General features: G+C 41.1%; 1 protein-coding gene across 1 annotated transcript in view; it reads left to right on the top strand.

The window, feature by feature from the left end:
- The first annotated feature begins 8016 nt into the window (after positions 1 to 8016).
- Positions 8017 to 14087, top strand: part of NCEH1 (neutral cholesterol ester hydrolase 1) — a 10436-nt gene continuing 4365 nt past the window's right edge. The window contains exons 1-4 of the mRNA XM_017726830.1: positions 8017 to 8281; positions 10168 to 10237; positions 12156 to 12327; positions 13763 to 14083. Of these exons, the coding sequence (XP_017582319.1) occupies positions 10200 to 10237; positions 12156 to 12327; positions 13763 to 14083 (531 nt within the window). The 5' untranslated portion in view covers positions 8017 to 8281; positions 10168 to 10199. The remainder of the gene's footprint in view (positions 8282 to 10167; positions 10238 to 12155; positions 12328 to 13762; positions 14084 to 14087) is intronic.

Genomic DNA, 14087 nt, shown 5'->3' with positions numbered 1-14087 from the left:
CCGGCACAGCCTCGCCGCATGGCGCTCGGTCTGGTGTGCGACTTGCAGGCTCTTGGTCAGGAAAGAGGAATTAGTGGGTTTTAATCTGATCCCTTACGTACGCCTAAGGGAAACAAGACATATGAAGCTCTTTCCGTTATTAAACAGTCTTGATTCGGAGTCTTTATTACTGAAAAAAACTCTCTGAATGCTTGCTTTTTGTCACAAAGTAGTTGTCACTTAATGGTTTCTCCCTTATTTTCTGCCAGTGTTTTTATGCTGACGTGAAACAGAACAGATACGGCAAAATTTCTGATAATGGCATTAGCTGTCAAGTTTGTTTTCTTATAGGATTATCTGATCTTTCACAAGGACTGATCAGTCATGGTCAGGACTGATGTAAGGCATTATGTATATGAAAGTTGTTTGGTTTTTAATTTCAGTTGTTTTGTTTTTAGTTTCCGTTTACTGAGTTGTTTTGAAATGTGCAAAAGCTTGTGTTTTGAGCGGATGACGATCCCTTCAAAAAGGGATTAAATGAGTTAATGGACAGAGGGCTCATGAATGGACTAGGTGGGAATGTACCTGCTACGTTCTTAATGCAGTAACAGTGGATAGTGGGAAGCATGAGGCCAGTGGACCACACAGTGTCCAAACTTGTATATTCTGCCTGAATAGCTTCTCTGGTTGCCAGCTTTGGAGATAGAGGCTGGGACTAAATGGATCACTCATCTGATCCCCTGGGACATCTTATGGTCCAATTGTATAGCTGAATCAAAGCATGCCTCTAGGATGAAATGATAAAACCTGTTTGCTGTACAGGATTAAAAACCCTGATCACTTGTATACCCTCCTGTATGTCTGATAGGAAAATTATGCAATACAATAGCTTTAATTCTGCAGTAAAATCTATGGCTTGATATTCACTTCCTCCATGTTTTTAACTCAAGTAACTGAACTGCAGGTGCTCAGATTCATTGATACTTAGAGACAGAAGGGCCATGGTGCCTGCCCAGCATGCTGCCTGCAAAAACACAGTGTCATGGTTTGTCCAGGAGCACCTGCATCAAGGCCAGAAACCTCTAGCTGAAGGAGACCTATCTTTAGAAAATGGTATGACTGTAACTATATATATGTGTATTGCTGCTGCCTCAGGTACACATTCAGTTTGTTTATGTGTTATGTTGGGCATGGATGCATTCTGGTGCCTCTAGCTTGGAGGCTGAAGAGTATATCTTTTGAGATACTCTAGAGGTCATAATTCCAGCAGGAGCTGGCAGGACAAAGCCTGGTGGGTGGCAGCTGGAGCAGGCTGGCGGCCGGGCTGAGGTGCCCACATCTGTCCCACTCTCTGGGGCGGGGAAGTCTTTGTTAGGGGAACGTGGTAATTTCTTAGTTGTTTATCTCTCTGGCCTTAGGAATAAAAACTTGTACAGTGAGAAAAACTACTAAGCAAGTAACAGTTCCTGTAACATCACTTACAAACCAAAGGGACAAGTGAGTTTTACACAGAAGCATAAAGGAGGTGAGTTGTTAGAGGTGCCCCAGTCACACAACAGGTGAGCCTTAGGGCATTCATTTCTGGAGAGAAAGAGAAGGTGCTTTCCAAATGTTCAGAAGTCTTTCTTACACTGAGGCAGCACAGCCGGGAATAAATGACTGACATTAGGAAGGAGCTCTGTGAACCGAAGGTGGGACTGTGAAAGTTAAGCTTGCGTATTTACTTTGTTAGACAGCTTTTATGTGTGTATGTATAATAAAGTGTATGTTCTTTCCTAGAGCTCAGCTTCCTCTTTCTTTCTCTATCAGCTATTTCAAGGCCAAATGGTTTAACATTTCTCTCAGTGTGACTGTTGAACTTTCACCCACTTCTGAATGTACTTCAGCTTGCTGTTTATTACTTTGCCTTATAGATCTGATAGCAGACAGAAATACCTTTCTAAATTTAAAATCTACTTTTCCCCTATAAACATCACATGCTTCAAATGCAATTAATTGTCTTTTGCTTATTTTGAAATAGGTTTGTCAAGACTCTGATGATTAAGTGTGACCATTTCTTGTTAGGGCTAATGCATGTGTTTGCTCAGTGCATTAATAGTCACTGTGACTGAAACACAACAGGGCTGTCACTGGCTTTCAGCGTACTAATGATAAGGTTTTTACATTTGCATGTAGAGCTTTGTCCCAGTCAGCTACAAATTTCTTTACAAGCTTGGGACTGAGTCAGTGTCCTGGCTCAGTGTGAGACTCCAACAAACGTTCAAGTATAATCACATGATTTAAAAAGTGCATAATGCTTATAGGGCAGTTTCTTTAAGTAGGTTTCAAAACATACTACAGAAAGGAACTGATATTGTTATCCTAGTCTTAAACTGGGGGGGGGGAACAGAGGTAGGAGGAGATGGAGTGCTTATCTGAGGTCACAAAAATTCCAGTGAAGAAGCTGAAAACTGAGATGACTTTTTAGAGGCTTGTTCCTGTGCCCTTTTTAATGCCCTGTGCTGCCCTGGAAAGAAAACAGAGAAACTGAGACTTTAATAATATTAATGAATTGATGTGAAAATGTTTACCTGAGAAAGGGAAATTTGCCCATCACCTGTCTCAAAATGGGGCATGGTAACGTTTTTACATAAAACTGTGATATAACACAATTTGAGATCAGAAATTAAAAACTTGTATGCATATCTATGTATACAGGTACATCAGAACTCAGCTTCACTGAAATTTGGGAATCCACTTAATGCTAAATATGGGATTGAGCCGTAGATTTAACCATAGTTACTGTTTCAGTGGTGTGTGTTTAAAAGTGTCTGGAGCAACATTTCGTAATTCTGCTGTAACACCAGTATCGATTACAGACGTTTTTCACTTCTCCTTTTAACCACTATCCCTTAGAGGAGGAAAGAGAGCAGCACATGTTTATTCAAGTCCTTTGAAATAAGTTATTTCTGGTCACCACTGTCAAGACACTTGCTCTTCTGGTGCATGGCAAGGAAGAAGGGACTTTTTTGGAATTGGGACAGCTGATAGCAAAGGTTTGGAAGGATAAACAGGTTGGCATAGAGGACATCAGATGGATGTATATGGAAGAAGGTAGGCAGCTGTACAGGGCAGAAAACTCATCAGCCAAGTGTTTCCCTTTGTGCTTCTTTTCCACTCATTCACTTTTGGAATAAAATCAACCATGGAATATCAACATTTAGGAGTAAAGAAAACTGCATTAGTTCTTTCTAACATTTTAATTTCTCTCTGCCCACATATTTCAGATTGTGTGACTTCTGGACAGATGTAAGTCATGGTTGTAGCCAGTGAAGTAAGTTGTTGATGGTTTTGGATGCAAGAACAGTCTTAGAATTGATTTACAGTAAAACAGGTTTTTAGTTATGGCAGGTAGGTCTCACAGCACTGGCACCTGAGCAGAAACTGAACCACACTGTAAGCCCTGTTTGCAGGAACAGGTAACTTACGTTGCTGTAAAAGCAGATGATCATGGTTGAATAGGTACATGCACAAAATCTTACATTAAAATGTAATCTAGATTTTGCTTTTAATTAATAAACTGAAAAACAGTCTTCCTGGTTTCTTTTTAGTTCTAAAGGAAATCATACAACTAAGAGCACTTGTTTTGACAATTGTCTTTATCTAATAGTATTAAAAAGATGTGTTCATTACTGGGCAATAAGACACTTGCATTGAGAAATCATTTTGTAAAAGTACCCTTAAATGGAGTAAACTGCCCAAAATGCACACAAAACAGTCTGTTCCCCACACAGCTAAATGTGGAAATGATCCTGTTTATTTTTCACTAATCTGTTACTGACTACAGACATTGTCTTTGGCATTTTGGCCTCTAGTGTTTATAGAAGCATGTTCTTCAAAGCAATGCCAGAACTGACGATAGTCTCTGTGTCTTCTAAGGTAGGATGCTGAGTTTTGGGCAGTTCAGCCTTGCAGTTCCAGCATCATTACTCGGTTGAGTCATGAGTGAGATTTGGCTCAGTCCCAAGTAGTGCTGGAGGTAAAAAGAGCCATAGCTGTTTGCCCAGTTCCTGATCCCCTGAAGCCTGAAAGGTCAGTGCAGGACCTTGGCTCTGCCCAGCTGGGAGGGCACTGGAGGGAACAGCTGATGGCTCTGGTGTTGCCTCTGTGTGCTGCAAGCGCGACCTGTCGCAATAATTCCGTGGCTAAAAGTCAGAGCCAGGGTTAGCCAAGGAAGTCATCAGGGGACAGAGAGTCCCCTTGTGCTGAGTAGTGTTAGAGGTTGCTGGACATTAGCAACAAAAACTTTTGGTTTATTTTTTTGCAATACAGAACACATGAGAAGTATGGAATTCAAGTCCTTGAGGGAGGTGGGATTCTTCATGAAATTGCCAGCTGAGGAGCAAATAGAAGAATCCATATAATTTAGGGGCAGATATTGGTGATTAAAGGTGAAGTAATGGTCCCTCACTGGTGCAGTACTTTGTTCATTCTACCTGCTTTTTTCACAGCCCTGACTCATTTCTTCATTTACTGAAAAATTTCTCCTTCATCAATTAAATCTTTCAGTATCTGGCACCCCCCTTATCAAAATTTACCAGAAGGAAGGTGTCAGTCTTGAACAGTTCAGTCTCTAGTGAGTCCCTGCATAGTCCTTATCCTAAAATCTCAGTCATGGGAATGTCCTGGTGAAAGAGAAGGAGTTTTTGGTGTAGTGGGAAAACTTGCAGCTGTGACCCAGAGCCTGTGATGTGCCGTGCCCATGGCTGGCACAACGGTTCTGGGCCAGCTGCCCACAGGCTTTTCATCTTTATACTAGCTCCTCTTTCTTTCCTGTAGTCTCTTTATTTCCCCCTTTTCCTTATGCTTTCTCTTCCTTTCTGCTAGCTTTTAGTATTACAGCACTGTCTGCTCTCCCTTTCCACCAGAGAACGTCACTGTTTTTCTCTTCTGTTCTCTTCTACTTCCACACACACACACGGACACATAATTCCCAAATATATTTGTGTTACATTTGATAACCTGCCACAGCCCTGCAGGTTCTAACTGGAAGGGTGGTAAAAATCACAACTAGCAGCAAAGATCAAACCAATTATTGCTCACATGAGATGAGCAGTTCCAGTTTTATACTGGATTTAAGGCAATGCAGCTGTGGACTGCTGCCAAAAGGGCTGGTCCCATCCTTTCCCCTGCTCCCTCTTTTCTGCCTTGGGGTATCAGTAAGATGATGCCATGGCTGAAGTTTAGTGTTTCTCTGGCTCTGCTGGGTTTGTACTGAGCTGGTGCAGCAAGGTCATGTTCTGAGCCTTCCAGTGGCACCACAAGAAAGGTGCCAGGGAAGAACAGGCATCAGGATGGGCAGGGCTGCACTTTGAGTGGCAAGGCAGTCCTAGAGGAGAGCTGGCCAACCACATCTTCTGCCAGGAGTATTATTACTGACTGCTAAGATATGATATATATTTTTTTTAATATTTAGCGAGAGGAAAAGAAAAAAATTGTGAGAACTTTCGACAAGACTGGGTCTTTGCCAGCAACAAGTGCAATCCCAATGCCTTGTAAGTAACAAGCCAATAGGTTGATTAGGCAGATTGACTAACAAAGATTCTGTCTGATAAATGCTTGGCAGAAAAACCTGCCCATGTCTGATAAATAATTAGGACTGCTGCCTTTGCGCCCTGATGTAGAAAGCATCTCTTCAAGGATTACAGATTCTGGAAAAGAGTGGTCTGTTATAGGAGAAATAGGCATGAAAGAGCATGGTAGCCTGCAGATGGGTGCTCTGTGGTTTGAAGAACAGGGGAAAACACTTCTTGGTAAACACCACTAACTAGCCTTGAAAACAAAACAGTCCTGATTCCAGGGAACATGTGGTAATCTTGTCTACAAAGAATGCAAACTGAAATGGGAGAAAACAAAAACGAGATGTCTATTGCAGCACAGTCAGGCTAAATAAAATCTACAAAACCATTATTTTCTTTAGCAATATTTCTAAAACTGCTTCCCAGTGGTTACTTCCCCTGGGAGCTTCCATAGGGCACAGGGAGGATCAGACCTTTATGTGGTTACATCAGTGGCAGCCCAACAATTTGTGTGCCAAATTATTAATAGAAGTATTGCTCTTCAGATTTCAAACTAGTCCTGGGTTTTCCTGTGGGAATTTTAAGTAATGGTGGGAGAAAAACATGGGCTGAAACTCAGAGATACAAACAGCCTTGTGAATTCAGCATTTCTTCCTGCTGGGTGGATATTTTGTGTTTCTTCTCCCAGAGAAAAGACTTGCAGTATGAAGAAATGATACTCCATCCAAAAAGCGGCAAACATTTTAAAATTTGGATTCCTACCAAATCAGCTCAGCAGGGTGATGTTACCACAAGTTAAAGCAAGAAAATAAAGTAATTTTTTGTAAATTCTTGTTTTAGAAGTGTATTCCTCTCCCAGGTCACGTAACAGCCCATTGTATTTGGCGTAAATTTGGGTTGGTTTTTTTTTAATATTGAACTTGTCATTTTTCTACAGCAGTCTTCAGTGAGAGCTGTGCAGGGCCTTTTCTGTGCAGCACCTGAATGAAAGCAAATATATCAATTTTTTTAACATTCAAACTAATTAGGACAGAGAAAAAAAATTGCATGTAATTACATGTGGCAGTAGGAGACAGATCTTCTTTGACAGAGGCTGCTGAGTGCTTCAAAATTTTTCTTCTGGAGGGGTGTGTGTGCAGATTTTGTACAGCTTAAACTGGCAACTCTTTATTCTTCAGCAGGTGAATGTGGTTAGTACCTGGGTAACCCTGCTCACTCTGTGTCAGCATCTTGGATTCTTTGTAGCAGGGACTGGCAGAATTCAAACTGCAAAGTGGGCACGTCTAGAAAAGCCCTGTACAACAGGACACCTCTTGTTCCAAGTATTTGGTACTTGCACATAAAATAAAAGGGCCCAGCTGACAGCTTTCCTACTGGTAGTGTTCCTACAGGTATATGTTAAGTGCATGTGTTAAATTTACCCCCCAACTCCATTGCCTTGACTGAGAAAGTTGTACAAAAGGCTTGGCTGCTTTCTGAGCTTCATCACTAGGACAGAGATCAATTTTGCAAAAGGGGAAAGACCTCCACTACTTTTTTATTTAGATGGTCAGTCTGGACACTGTAGTCTCTGCGGTCCTTTGGCTGCCCTTTTGCCACCACTCGTGCGCCCTCGAGGGCATGGGAACAGGTATGCACTACAAACAGTGTGCAGGTCATGTGTGGGGAGCAGGTCATGACCATTTCAAGTGGAGAACTGCCTTGAATCCCAGTACTGTTTGCTGGGAGAAACAGGTTTCTAATCGAGTCAGGGCAAAATCTTAAAAATAAACATGAAAACAAAAGTCCTGGATAGGCAAAGGGGATAAAATCTGTCTCCTTCTACCACAAGGAGACAAAAGGATCAGATCATTCTTCAATTTCAGTCTTTTATTCACATAAAAAAGTAACACACTTGAGTCTCCGGGGTTGAAAAAAGTGTCATTAACCTACTGTTGTTCTTAGCAAGTGTTTCAGATCCTTCTCAATTCAGCAGGTAAACACAAGACCAGCCAAAAAACACCATTACATTCCTTAAAGACTATTCCTGTTTCCAAATTTCTTTGCAATCCTTGGGAACTTTTCTTAATTCAGAAGTAGAAAGACTTATGCTTTGGGGTGGAACAAGAGAAATAATCTGCGTTTTTGATACTTTTCCACCAAAAACCATTGCCTGTGTAGTATTGCCCTCTGCTGGCACCAATCTGAGGAGCTTCATAGGTCCCCTAGTGGAACACGAGGTTTGTCCCCTTCTGAGACATCTTTCAAAGGATCCGAGTACTCGTTCATGGTTGTGATCCACTAAGTGCTCATGGTTTGATTTTTTTTCTGACCACAGAAAATCTTTTATGGACAGCGTTTTGTTTTAATACAGCTTTAAAGGCATTAGAGGTCCTTGACAAAATCTTACTTTCCAGTGAATATTGTAAGAGTTGTGTAGGACCTGCCCTTTGAAGGCAGTTGCATTAAATGTCAATGTGGTAGCATATGATATGCTCTGAAGTAACAGGAATTTCTTTTCTTTTCCCCCCACTAGTGTCACCTGATTCACTATCTGAGACTCAGCCATCACTTGATAGTTCTGAATTATTTGATCTGCACCTTTGACAAGCTGAAGGATGTGTCCTCTGAAGATGTTAAAATCACGGATGCTGTTTTTGACGGTGTGGAAGTGAGAGTGTTTGAACCTCCTGCGAAGGGAGATGAAAGCCTCAAGCGCAGTGTTGTTTACATCCACGGAGGGGGCTGGGCCTTGGCAAGTGCAAGTAGGTGTCTGCCAGTAATTAAATCGGATTCCAGTCTGCTTTTCTCCCGGCAGGAAAAGCCAAAAGCTCTTTTTCCTGCCAGGAAAGACAATTTTGCTAAGATGTACCTGAATTCAGTAGTAACTATCTCCACTCTGGTGAATCAAGTCTAAGAAGAGAGGGAGAAAAGTATCATGAACACACAGCAGAAATGCACATCTTATCTGCATGTGAGCTGTAGAAGGACCAAAAAGTTAATTTTGTTACACCCTGAGAGGAAAAAATAACTTACTGGTTAAATTTCTGTGACGCCTGTGTGGGCTGCTTTGGCCAGTCCCCTGCTTTCTGAGGTAATGTGCAAAAGTCAGTCCTTGGTGATCAGGTTCCAGTGGCCACATGTAAGGAAATTACATGGGTTTGCCCCATTTTCAGAGAGTAATTAGCAGAAGAGTGAGCTGATCAACACTGCATGTAACAGCTTTGCTAATGTTTGGCTCCTAAATAACACCTACCTGGGAATACACAATGCTGAGCACAGACAGCAGGAGCATGAGGGAAACAGGTAGAGGTTGGTTCCTCTAAGGTTTGCTCCTTAGAGACTACAACCACCACTAGCTAATTACCTTGAAAATTAATGCTGTTTACTCCAGTTAACTTGGAAACCACAAATAGGATCAGAGGAAGTGAGGTACAGCTATAGGCAGTGATAAGGTAACCACTGATTTCCTTCCACATCGTACAGGAGGAAAACAGCCTTGGGGGAGAAAGGGCATGTGGTTCCTGTGGCTGCTCTGAGATCCAGATCTGACAGGAATGTTCTCCCTTTTCCTTCCCCATTCTTCCCAGGACATCCTGAAGTCCATACAGCCCTGATGCATCTACAGCTTCCTCTCCAGAAAAAGAACATTAATGGATTTTTACAAAATGATGCGAAACACAGACTGTACTGATTGCATTTGGACTCTGCATGTACAAGTCATTTAGACCATGATTTAAGTGAGATTTAGGTTCCTAAATAACTTTAAAATGTGGCCTTCACATGCCTTTGGAAATTCCAGTGTCTTTGTCCTGTAGCAGTTAAACATTTTACTCCTCTTCCCACAGAGGAATTGTGCTTTGAGATGGGTTTTCTTAGACCTACCTGAGGGATATTTGTTAACCTCCTGCCTGCATCATTTGTTCTGTAATAGTTGGCATATGACTCTTGTTGTGCAAAAAGTTTATATTAAATTGCTGCACACTGTCAGGATGATAATAGCTTGGCTGTGTCAGATGTATCCCTGAGTCTAAGGTGCAGAAATTAATGACAGAATTGCTACACCTAAATGTTTACTTCTAAGACTGGGTATTTTAGAAAGTGTTTATTGTCCTAGTATATTTTACAGTACTGGGAACCAGCAATTAAGTAACTGGAAAGGAATAAAATTAAAGATGATCAGTCCTCTGATAAATAGGATAGCTGTGATTAATCCTCCCTTAAATGAGTAGCTCAGCTGACATTAATAGGGCAACTCACTTGAATCAAAGCAATGCATGCTATAATAAAATGAACCACAGGCAGTGACTCATCCAGCAATAACTCTCTCTGGATGTTAATGCCCCCAAACCACGGGGTACCTTAGATTTTGCCCAAATGAGAGAATTGCGATAGGTGGGTGAAATGACATGTCTGAAGTCGCCAAGAAACAGGTGAGGAAGGAAGCATTAGACTGCAGGATTCCAGGATTCTGAAGGCATGAATTACATTCCCTCTGCTGTAGTATGGATTTGACAACTGATCAGTTGCAGGCTGATCTCGTTTACTTTGTTTATATTTGTGTGATGGCTGTACGTTTTCTGAGAAGGCTTAGGGACAGCTTTGTGACTGTTGACTCCCATGTCCCTAACACCATGTCCTTCCCTTCCAGGAACAAGCCTTTACAACAATCTCTGCAGAATCATGGCTGAATCTCTGAACGCTGTTGTTGTCTCTGTTGAGTGAGTAATCTAAAACTGATCAAGTAGTTTTAAGGTATTAGAAATACGTAACATAGTTCTTTTAGCTTCTCCTTTGCTAGTGGCTTCTGTATAAGGCTTTAACTTGGACAGTAATTTTCTGTACCAGTCTGATACCATTATCCTTTTAAAATTGCAACAAATTGGAATGGTATCAGAAATTCATTTGGGTTTCTAATTATTTTAGAATACACTGTGGGGTCTGACAGTTCCCTGCTGCTCTCGCAATCTCCCACTGTTCCAGTCTTCTCTTTTAAGCCTTGTGCTTCCCTCAAGAGCAGAAGACTGCCAGACAACAGAGAAGCAGGGCTGCTTTTTTAACATGTTGAACAATTCCAAGGCAAACAAACCTCTTGATTAGCTAAATACATTACCTAGGTGACTCCAACGTGATTGGTACTGTTCCCATCTTTATTGTCAACTTCAGTATTTTCTTTTGCAAACCCAACCACTTGATAGAATTACTCAAGTTTCCCACCTGCAGTTCATTACATAGCAAGCTTTGGGATCTAATTGCAACTTAATTATATGGAGTTGATGGTACTCATTTAATGCTTATTATGGTGTACTTTAAAGGGCTGGGAGGGGGTTGGTTTATTTTTTTTTACTGTTTTGGTTTTTATTATTAGAAACAAGGAAAGCTACAAAAGCAGCTGTTGGTCATTCTAGACAAGCAGCAATCACAATATTGAAAAGTTCCTAATTATTCCTGTTCTGATTTATGCTGGTATCATTCTGCCTATTGCTCTGAGTTACTATTACCTCTTCTCCTTAACAATTATATCCTTTAATCAAGGTGTTTGCATTCACTTAGTCAAGTCTAATTAGATTCCTCATTGGTCTAATTGCACATCTCACTTTCACAATCTATGCACAGTCTGTTACACATTTTTGCAAGGAGTTCCCAAAGGACACTCTCAGATTCCTGTACATACAAGATACAAGTTGCTTTCTGACAGCAGGTCACAACTGGAGTTTGAAAGTTGTAATCTTAAGTTTAAAATTTATTCTGCAATATGAAACTTCTTTAGCTTACAATCTAAAGATGCTTTGAATCAGAGAACCGAATTTTGGTTTGCTCAGCTCTACTGAGAAATTGTAAAATATGTAGTTTGAAAAGCTGCAAACTTTGCTTTGTACCATAAGGCCTAGTAACAACTCTTGGATTTCAAATTATTCAGTAATACAGACTTCTCCTGCACTGTTATTTAGAAGCTGAGAAAGCCTCATGTCTGGGATTCAGCTGCTGGCTCTTCCTGGCAGACTTTGCTCTGTCTGTGCTTCCATCTCCCCACCTGCCCAAGGGGGGTATTTCTGCTCCTCTCCTTGATAAAGGAAAGGAATTGTTGAATCTGTTGCATTGGAGCAAATTGGCATTACTTTATTTCTTGGCTATTGTTCATTTCATGGCACAGAGGGATAGCAAGGTTCATTCTCTCCTGACATCAGTAAAAATTTGGGAAGCTCAGGAGTTTGGCTCAGCCAAACAGGAACGTGTTGAGCGTGTATGATTTACTCTCCCTCGTATTTGTTAAGGTGGGAATTTGGATCAAATCCAAGCAGAGTGCAATGACTCCCTTGCCAAGGGTGTTTTAACTACTGATTTTTATAATGCATGATGAAATCCTCCATTGGGAAATCCTAGGAAACTGCTGCACAGTTTTATACTATCTTGGTATTATTCATGTTTAGCAGGTTCATTTTAATTTTTCCAAATTAGAACATTAATTATAAGATTAAGTCTTACATACATATTACACACCTCCTACTTTTTTTGCAGTATTTATCCTAATGAAATACTTATTTCCAGTAAGGGCTATCTTATATCACATGAGAATCCTAAAGGAGAGGTACAATAAAGCAGAGGTAAGAACTGTTTCTCATCCCTTCTCTTTTGCAGATACAGGCTGGTGCCTGAGGTGTGCTTCCCCGAGCAGTACCACGATGCTCTTCGTGCAACAAAGCATTTCCTGCAGCCTGATGTCTTAGCTGAGTATTCAGTGGACCCCAGCCGAATTGCAATCTCTGGGGACAGTGCAGGAGGGAATTTGGCAGCTGCTGTGAGCCAGCAGGTAACATCCACTCTGTGTTGTGTATTGCACTACAGCAGCCCAGCTCAGAGAGGCTGACAGATTCTTTGTGTTGCACCATTACAAAGTGAGGTGCCGTCCCTAAAAACCCCTAAAAATAACAATGGTAGGGAGCCAGAATCTGCTCATTTTTCCTCTGTGAAGGGACTCAGTCACTATATGAATCACATAGGTTGTGATGTGTTATTACAGTCACAAGTTGTTATGGACGAGAGTTTAATAGCAAGTAGCTAAATTACTTTTTTTAACCCATTTTGCTGGTGAACACCTTATTTTTCCAAGTAGGCATAATTTATTAATATGGCTTCCTATTTTTAGATAATTGTCTCTGGAAATACGCTTTTATTTCTTTCAAATACAAATAAAGGACAAAATATACAGTAAAAGGAGCTTAATTCTTCTGTTAAATTGTCTTCCTGTAGCATTTTGCAATTTTAAGGAAATTTCTTTTGTGTATCTGCAGTTTAAATGTAATCTGAATTTGATCTAGTAAAGAGTTTAAAGGAAACCCAAGGCAAGTAGTAATATTTTTCACGGTTGAAGGAAATACTATTATTACTAACTTATTCCTATTGCCATAACCATTAGTGATAAGACAGCAGATACCATATCCAGACAACTAATTATCATGACAACCTTGCAGTATTGAATTAGGGTGGAAAAATTAATAAGAGACAATTACAATAAAAATTTCAATATTGAGGACTGATAAACATGATAGTACTGTGTTTTGGAAAGAGCATTCCTAATTCGACTTCCTGATGCATAATTCCTTTTAAACAAGATGAGACATGATAGGGCACTGGGTATCTTGTGTAGAAGATGAAACAAAGAGTTTGCTGACTCTTCCAGTAAGGCAGTCAGGGGGCACCAAATGTATAATTGATAGGCTCAAATCAAATGCAGCTGGCAGGGTCGAGTCAGACACAGGGAGTTGTTTCTGCACCAGGTGAGCCTTTGTTAGAAGAAACTGTGGATGCCATCAATCTGCACTGGCTGAAAAAAAACCAAACCAATTAGATCGATTCATGGACGAAAAATGCATGAAAAGCTCTTAAAAGCAAGAGTAGCTCCTCTGATTCAGGAAATCCTTCTGTTGCCACTTGTTCAACTGGACGCTGTGTTAGAGAAATGCTGCTTTACATTTTACATGTTTTTTTCTTCTTACTCCCTTCAAAAAACACCTTGTGTCACTGATTTCTGTTGGGAACAGGATGCTGGGTCTGCCCTAATGGCCATCTTACAAGAGGAGAAAAAGATAAAGCTGCTGATGCTTCAGACAAAACAGCCACATTACCTGTATAAGAGCAGAACTCACTCTAAAATTGTCAAAGGAACGTTTGCTTTTCTGAAGTTCCACATTGATATATGTTTATTTTCCTTGTAACCTTAATTCTGTCCTGCATTTTTCGCACAGCTTAGCAAAGAAGAGGATTTGACCGTCAGGCCGAAACTGCAGGCCTTGATTTATCCAGTCCTCCAGGCGTTCGACTTCAACACACCTTCTTACCAGCAGAACATGAACATGCCCGTGCTTCCCCGCTACGTCATGATCAACTACTGGATCGATTACTTCAACGGCAACTACGACTTGGCTCACGAGCTGCTGATCAACAACCACACCGCTCTCAACGTCGGCCGCGCTCTCTCCTTCCGGGCGCGCCTCAACTGGACGTCCCTGCTGCCTCCGTCCTTCAAAAAGAGCTACAAGCCCGCCGTGCAGACCACGGGCACGGCGGCCA

The sequence above is a fragment of the Corvus brachyrhynchos genome, unplaced genomic scaffold (assembly GCF_000691975.1).
Source record: "Corvus brachyrhynchos isolate BGI_N302 unplaced genomic scaffold, ASM69197v1 scaffold162, whole genome shotgun sequence".
Taxonomy (NCBI): Eukaryota; Metazoa; Chordata; class Aves; order Passeriformes; family Corvidae; genus Corvus; species Corvus brachyrhynchos.
The sequence above is the reverse complement of the archived record's forward strand: the minus strand, read 5'-3'. Positions and strand labels throughout refer to the sequence as shown.